The sequence below is a fragment of the Amblyomma mixtum genome, chromosome 3 (assembly GCF_055824585.1).
Source record: "Amblyomma mixtum isolate Tamu chromosome 3, ASM5582458v1, whole genome shotgun sequence".
NCBI classification, from domain to species: Eukaryota; Metazoa; Arthropoda; class Arachnida; order Ixodida; family Ixodidae; genus Amblyomma; species Amblyomma mixtum.
The window spans coordinates 140,123,947-140,132,510 of NC_143014.1; the positions used below are offsets into that span (position 1 = coordinate 140,123,947).

At 47.4% G+C, this 8,564-nt stretch overlaps 1 protein-coding gene across 1 annotated transcript; it reads right to left on the reverse strand.

Annotated features, from left to right (window-relative positions):
* Window positions 1-8,177: 8,177 nt before the first annotated feature.
* LOC149352160 (histone H2A-like) lies at window positions 8,178-8,564 on the reverse strand. The gene has a single exon (XM_089575668.1). It carries the CDS (start codon window positions 8,562-8,564, stop codon window positions 8,178-8,180), a length of 387 nt encoding a protein of 128 aa, XP_089431794.1.

Sequence of the window (8,564 nt, forward strand, 5' to 3'; positions counted from 1 at the left end):
CCAGAAATAGAATCTAAAAATTAATTCACTGTTCCAAGAGAAAAATGATTCTCCTCATATTCATGCGACTATCAATATTTATTACTGCTCGCCAGGAAAACACTGCCTCGCAAGGAGGAAGTCATATAGTTAAGAGCGTATGATATTCAGTGCCATGTTACATATCATGTCTTATATTCAGCGCCGTGTCAGTGACGTATCATTACAGGGCGTTTCACCAAAGATTTTACACAATCATTAAAAATGGGCTTTTGGATTAGAAGGGCGCTTTTTTCGGCATGGTCAGCGGTGTAGCGCATGAGAATACAGCTAGGACGTGCTAGCTAGCAGGATGCTTAACTATAATTGAACAGTTAACTTTTTAACTATTACTGTTCGGCTCCTTAATTATCGAGAGTCGTGTAGCATACCATAAGTAATATCCACATCAGTTTAGAAGGCGCGGTTACCCTCGGTGCTGTGGCCCCAACAGATTCTGGCTACATCGCGCCAAAACACATGCGTATTTCCGACGTTTGCAGGCAAAGCGACCCCTCCAGTGCATGTAACTCGTCGAAATAGCCGAAATTTGTTGGTCCGCAGCGCCGAGGGTAACCTCGTTTTCGAAATTCTAATAAATTATATCGGTGTATCTTACCGCGGGCTGAACGCCTCACAATAATAAGGAGCCTAACTATAATAGTTAAAAGTGAACTATTGATGATTAGTTAACCGGCCTGCTAGTTACGAAGTTTTCGCCGCATTCTAATGCACTACACCACTGGCAATGCTATGTCGGAAAGAAAAAGCGCTCTTCTAACTAAGAAGCTTATTTTTAAAAATTGTGTAAAGCTTTAAGTGAAAAATGACGCTCATACTGTTCTCTTGTTTTTACTTCTCAGGAACAATGGGCCTGTGCGGTACAGAGCACTAGTCCCTAATAGCATCCCATAGCAACGTTACTATACTCACAATTACATGCATTCATCAAGTTTGACCACGCAATATTTGTGGTGACATTTAAATGCTGGACATTATGTTAATCGTCAAACGTTTTCGCACATCTCTTGGGCAAATTTTGCTCACTGCTGTGGAGTGACGGATGCGCAGTAGCCTTCAAGTTTAACGGCAAAAAAATATACACGCCTAGAATGTACTACAAGCAATAAATGAAACGTGAACGAGAGAACTGAAGTGCCAACTCAGAAACACGCATATTAGCTTCTGGAGAGGAAATACTAGCGAGCTTAATTAACACACTTATAAAGAACAACCTTTGCGCCATCGAATTGAAATTGCACTGCTTATATAGTATTAAGCGTCCTCCAGCTAAGGTGTTCTCATTTTGCTGTTCGCGTTTCATTTGTTGCTATAGTACCTTTCAAAATCGTTTTACGCAGCGAGAAGAAAATATTCAAACAACTTGATCAAGCATATAGGGGCACAAAACGGCCATTTCAGATGGCATTCTGTTTGGCAGCATTCTTCAAGACGACTTGTGTGTGAGTACCTATCTGATCTCAAAGTTACTGACGAGAGTATACAATCGCTGGGCGGATGCATTCAGCTGCAGGGACTGCAGCTGCCTGTTCATTTCGCTTTGTCACGGCACCTAACGCCATCTTCGCTGTGTTGAGACGCCGCGCTTCAAATATGAAGTGCCGATGATCGACTGAGGATGTCGATCCAGCATGACATGCTCGATGTGGACAATTACTGCCTTAATTACACCTTAAGATAATAGCCACATTTGTTTCGCAAGGGGCAATACACTAAAGAGAAACGCACTGAAATCGAGAGACAAACAACAGTCGCCAGGAATGTGTGCCGTACGCGCGCTTGTAAACAATGCTGGCTGGTAAACAATGTTCGATGATGACTGCGTTCTTTACCGGCGTGTTACAAGTACGAACGACCAGTCATTGCTGCAGGACGACCTGAACTTAATACAAAGTTGTTGGTGCTCGACCTGGCTGATGAAATTGAACGAAACTAAATGCAAGTTTATGCACGTGTCGCGTAAACGATCTAACCTGCACTTTTCATACACGCTAAACAGGACCGCTCTATATGAACTTGAATCCTACAGATACCTCGGCATAGAAATAACAAGTGATCTTAACTGGTCGAAACACATTGCGTCCCTTGCTAATAGCGTTTCTAAATCACTAGGATTCATCAGACGATCGCTCACATTTTCTCCCCCAAAGGATAGACTAATCTCATATGAAACTTTCATCCGGACTAAAATTTAATATGCATCGAGGATTTGGAATCCCCATCAAGAGTATTTATACATATGTTAGAGGCCATTCAAAATCGAGCTGCTCGGTTTATAACATCAAATTATGATTCTTGGATGAGTGATACCAATATCAAAACCTCCGTTGATTTACCTTCCTTGGCACCCCGTCGTAAGATAGCAAGACTCTGTCTATTTCATAAGCTTCATTATAATTTTCCCCAACTGCGTGAGAGCCTAATTATGCCCCCTTTAAGATCACCGCAACGTTTGTTTAATTGCCGTAGTGTTCAACGCATTCATGGCTCAACCAATGCGTTCAATTCCTCGTTTTTGCCAGCTGCCATAGCGGTGTGGAATATCCTTCCAGACAGTGTTGTGAATGAAGTCAATTACCTGAAATTTAAACAGGTGTTAATTGATTTAATCCCATAATAATTTCTGTTGAATACCCTTTTTTCTTTCCTTTTCTTTTGTTTTGTGTCTAACTTTAAGCTCCAAACTTTGTTTTGTGACTTGATTACTGTTCGCACCCCCCCCCCCCACCTTATGTAATGCCCCTTGGGGCCCTTAAGGGTAAATAAATGATGATGATGATGATGAGCAGACGACGCACGTACGCATCCACACTAAGGAGAGATCTTCGCGTGCCCCAGGTGGCGGCTCTGCTCGGTGACGCTGGATCGAGGCAGCCTAACTGCCCTAATCCCGCGGTCGACGGCGAATCGGGGAAACCGAGCGGCGACTCGGAGATGGGGAACGGCGACGAACAGCTGGGCGGCGATCGAAGGAGTCAGGGTTTCGGGAGCCTTAGTGCGGTGAAAGGGTTTGGGAGGGGCGTAGGCGTAGCCGCGAAGGTCGGCATCATCAGCGGGGTGCAGAATGTGGTGGTAACAGTTAAATCGGTAGATACAGGACTCGGGATAGCTGCCGAACAACCTGCTCATGGACAAACTGCTTGATCTGGAAAATGAGCGAGCTATTCATTGTCGCAGCAGAGAGGTTGGAATATGCATCGGTTGCACAGTTGGTTACTGAGTGAAAACTCACTATCTTCACAGCTATTCGTAGCTCTGGCGAAGATTCAAACATCTCTGACGCAGGTAAGGCTCTTGACAACAAGAATTAAAAGCGTTGTCCTGGGTGCTTTTGAGGACATGTTTCATTTTTTTTTCAGCCTCCACCATGGACGCGTGTCGACGAGCTTACAGAGGCTGATCGCATCTTCCATATAACTGGTGAAGGTTTCACCATTCCGCTGGGTGCGAAGGCGATTACGCGGCTCAGCGCGAAATTATGCGCACAGCATGGCGGCCGAAGATGCCGGTGACACTGGTCTTGAAGGCGGATCAAGTGGTGAAGTATGATTCTCGGTTCTTGTACCAGAGGTGTGCAACGCCGGTTAAGTAGTAGGTCACATTCGTGAGCTTCATGCAATTGTAGGAGGACAACTAGTCGTCCAAGTAGTGACCGTCCATGCCGCTGAGAGCTGTCTGGCCGTAGGGCGTCTGATGGCATGGTGGAAAGGGTCCCGTTGCGCAGTTCTACGCAGGGTGTAATATCGCAACCAGCACCAAGATAAGACGGGATTTATTTGTTACAGAAGCTTGTTTGGGAAGGGTGGGCAGATTGAATGCAAAACATTCTATTCATCGGTAAGAGCTTGGTTTTAAGAGGTCGCGTTAAGTGGTCGAGAATACATTGCCCTCGACGACTTGGTCAGCCAACTCCAGCGCCAGAACTTGCGTTCTGGGGTCAGAGGTAGCCACCATGGTCTACCACCGCTCTAGAGAAGGAACGGTAATTAGATCACCAGGTGGTGGCTCTATTTAAAATTCCATAGAATATGATCGTATAGTTGGCTCGATGGCCGCAGTGTTTACAGTTCGGATTGTATAGGTCAGGAGCAGAGCAGGAAAACGCAGGTCCCGGCTCAAATAGTTCGCGCTGTCTCGCGCTGTGCGTTGACGCTGCCGCTGCAGCTGCTGGCCATTTTAATCATTAAACAAATATTTTTTTTAAACAGTCGCATTCCTACTTTTCAGTCACTCATCGCTCACCCCGAGGGAGACGTTCAGCTCCAATCTAATTCAGGCCATGAAGCCACGCAATCGTTTACTGCAGAGCTGTCGTTATGATTGCGGGCTTTCTGTGTTCTACCCTACGTGAATTCTTTATTCTATTCTTTCTCAGCCACTATTTTACCGTCATAGAAGCTTTCTACAGTCACCATGGAGCTATTCTCTAACAATTTCTTGGCCCAGAAATGAAAGTGGCCACCATGGCACCGGCACAAAGCAGTCTGCGGCACGCAGCCGCTTGCACCCCTGTTGCTGCACTACAGGAATTCGCAGCGGACTTGCAATTTCTCCTCTCCCGTTCCCACGGGTTGTCTCTGCAACGAGTGACTCCGCCTGCTACAATGCTGCGGGAATTTGATTTGTGCCCATCTTGGGGAAATGTGCCTCGTGTTAGATTGGGCTTATTCTAGACTGTAGTTTATAACAACAGAGCAAATTACTCATTGGCATAAACTCAAGCGCAGCCATACGGCTACAAATGAAACCTATATAGCTTCCACAGAAAATTGGTGGTTAAAGAAAAATTCTTCCTGGTCCGGCGTTCGAACCCGGGACCACCGCTTAAACGGAACAGTCGCTCTATATGTCAACTGAGCTAACCGGGACGGCTAGCACATGGTAGGGCGAAAGCGAATTGATCGATAACTCGAAGTCTGAATACTTCGCCGTGCTAGCAGCCCTGATTAGATCAATTGGTAGAGCGACCATTCCGGTGAAGCGGTGGGCCCGGTTTGAGCCCTGTACCAAGGCCAATTTTCATTTAAGTACGATGTTTTTGTGGAAGCTGTACAGCTTTCCTTTGTAGCAGTATGGCTGCGCTTGGGTGGATACCAATGAGCAATTTTCTCTCTTATCACAAATTTACTCCACCTTGTGGAATTCCCCTAAAATATTTGACCAGGTTGTAGTTTAGTTACACAAACAAGGCGAGGCGATCAAGGATTAGAGGTAAAAAAAAAGAATTTTGCTTGCATTTATTGCACTGATGTTAGGCAATAAAAAAGTGTTATTTCAAATTGGGTGGGTAATTATTTTATGCAATGATATTTACTCCCGTTAGAACTCTCGTTTGGAAAACACAAGCAAAGGCAAAATTTGTAATCTACTTAACAAGGGCATGCTTGACAGATCCCTATTCGAGCATGTAAATATGGGCAGTGCCCCTTTCCGCAGAGAAGCACCTGGATCAAAGTATATACGAAGAAGGCAAACAGCCACTGAAACGCGGCAGCAGAAGGGAATGCATCTATTTTTATTTCTAAGCGTTTCTAAGAAAGTTTCTAAGCGTCTGACTATGCATAAGAAGATTCCACTTTCGAATCCGGGCATGCAGGCTGGTTTTTTTCCCCACTTTTTTTCGGAGCGCGCAAAGCCACACTGCTACGTTCGAATTACCACTGTCTTTGGGTTTTTCGCCGCGATGGCTACAGAACACCCATGTATGAACGGAAGACGCAATCGAAAGGACTTTTTACAATTTAGTCGGCGCCTTCATTCCTTTTTTCTTGGCAGTGCACTACGTGTTGATGTTTTCGAAACAAAAATAAAAATCTATGCTTTTTCTGCCTCCTAAACATCCGAGAGGATAAACCAAGAAAGTTCTAGGGCCCCATCAGAAATGAGGATATAACCACTCCCGGAACAATACTCACCGCCCAGCGCACGCTTGCCCCACAGGAATGTGTCATAAGACCGACAACACAAGGCTCACTGTGTGCTCAATGAAGGCTGGACGAGTTGCGCACTCAGCGGCGAAAAAAAACATCATGACTCATGAGTTATTGGCATGCCTTTTTAGAGCTGTAGGAGGGCCCCGAGAAGGAATCAATCCACTCGTCCATACGTGAAAAGAAAAAACAAAACAAAAAAATAGTTGCCCGGATAATCGAAAGCATGTTTCAAAAATTCAATGGAGCAGTCAGAGACTGCTTGCAGGCTTGGTAACGAGGCTTCATCACCCATATAACAAGATGTGGAGATATGTAACCGGTTGCACCTGACAGGTGACATTCCGAGTCACTGGATTATCCGGCTGCCCCTCCGTCTCGGAGTCTTATGTTTCAGGAAAAAAGGAGTTATCGTCTCGCTCAGTTCCCCATCTCACAGGGTCAACGCTCCCTCCACCGCGACGACCACAAAGATAGCTGGCACCTCGTTTCTAGCCACCTCTCTCCGTGGGGACCAGTTTTCTGGTTGCTACCGCAGGTGGGGCCTAGTGCTCTGAGCATACGCCTGGCATGCGGGAGGTTGCATGTTCGATCCCCGGTGCCGCCGGGTACCCAGAGGGGATTCATTCGGTAATAGCTTTCGCCTAGTCAGGTGCTCGGTTTGGTTAGGCTTAAATGCTTGGGAAATGGGTCTTTGGCCCCACCTTGAGTAGATGGTTGGTTGGTTGGTTTATGGGGTCTAACGTCCCAGAGCGACTGAGGCTATGAGAAACGCCGTAGTGGAGGTCTCCGGAAATTTCGACCACCTGGGGTTTTTAACGTGCACTGACATCGCACAGTACACGGGCCTCTAGAATTTCTCCTCCAAAGAAATTCAACCGCTGCGGTCGGGATCGAACCCGCGTCTTTTGGGTCAGCAGCCGAGCACCATAACCACTGAGCCACCGTGGCGGCCCACCTTGAGTAGAAGCAAACAACTTGTGCCATGGCGCTCTTTGGCCGCAGATGCCCCTGCGCCATAAGAATCCAGCATCATCATCATTCTGCTTGCTGTCGAATGTTCCAACAGGAACCAACAAGTCTCAAGAAGTCAAAGGTGCAAAGACATTCGACGCGTGTACCGTTCCACATGCTGCGTCAGGAAGGGGCGCCACGAATTTTTAATAAATAGGCATTTGAAGGTAGAAAGGTGGCTTTCACGCATAATAATAAAATAATTGTTAATAGTTTGATCTTTAACAAATAGCGTGGGTGCCGCTCAAGAAGCTCACGTTGTTGGAACGACGCTAATGAAGCAAAAGCTAAAATTTTTACTGCCAGAGGGCTGCACAAGGCACTGTCGGGCGCATGTAGCTCGCCAGCTGCGTGTTTGAGACCGGTGCCGTTCTGGACGGCCAGGCTTCGCCCTGGGACGTCGTAGTGTTATCGTTTATCTGTACTGGCATTCACACGGGCATTATACCAGACACTACGGACTGCTTAAAGCTTGAAATCAGTAGATTTCTCCTTAACAGAGAAGAATGCGGGAAGCGAGCAACGCGCTCGCATATTTCATCCGTTTTTGGTGTCCACGTCATTCTGTCTCGCCTTGATTGAAACATAACGCGAAAGGTCAGAGCTCGCAGCTGGAAAAGAAGCAACAAATTTTGGCGTGCAACGTTAGCGAAAGGATCTAGCGAGACGGGAAACAGATTGTTGTGCGCGGCATGTTACAGAAGCGTTGCAGCAGTGCTGTAGCTGAACTCCAGTCACCGGAGTCACGACTGTTGTCCTTCTTCCTCCAAGTTTCAGTGCTCCTCGTTACTGATTCTGCGTGCAGTACGCCAGATTATCTGCTTCGTTCGAGACTGACGAGTGCGTGAGAATCCACAGAAGCAGATTTTTTTTTTTTTTGGCAAAGCATGGGGCTAACAGACCTACTTCGAGACCGCGATGCAGTTCATTCAAGAGCAAATGATACACGGACGAAGGAGGCAGGGCGCCACCGCCGCATTTGTCCGCGTTTCCTAGAGATGCTCGACGAAGCCAGGAAAGAATTGTCCGTCTGTGTGCGGTGTCGCGCCATAGGCATGCAAAGAACGGTTGCTCGGAACAGATAATGAAAGTGGGGCCAAGTTGTCCATGGGGGGCCAAATTGTTTTATTCAGTGCCGTTCGCCAGAGTGCACTCTTGGCCCCCAACTACTGCTTCGCCATCCTTGAGGGCATTCTATGAGGTGTCGGAGACACCGCACTTCTTCCGAAGCAGCTGAGGTGAAATGTATGGTAATACTCCGGCCTCCGGGATGGTTACTCCTTCGAGCAGCTTCCTCAACTCCTCGTCATTCGGCACGGCCAGCTGGACGTGACCAGGCGTGATCACGGTCTTGTCGTTGTTGCGTGCCGCGTTGCCGGCTAGCGCCAGCAGTTCCGCTTCGAGGTACTCGAGCACCGCGGCCATGTAGACGAAGGCCCCGGCTCCCACGCGCTCACCGTAGTTCCCCTTGCGGAGCCGCCGCTGGATGCGCCCGACCGGGAATTGCAATCCCGCACGAGCCGAGCGCGATCTTGCCTTCGATGCCTTGGACGTCTTGATCCCGGCTCCCCCGCTAGCCAT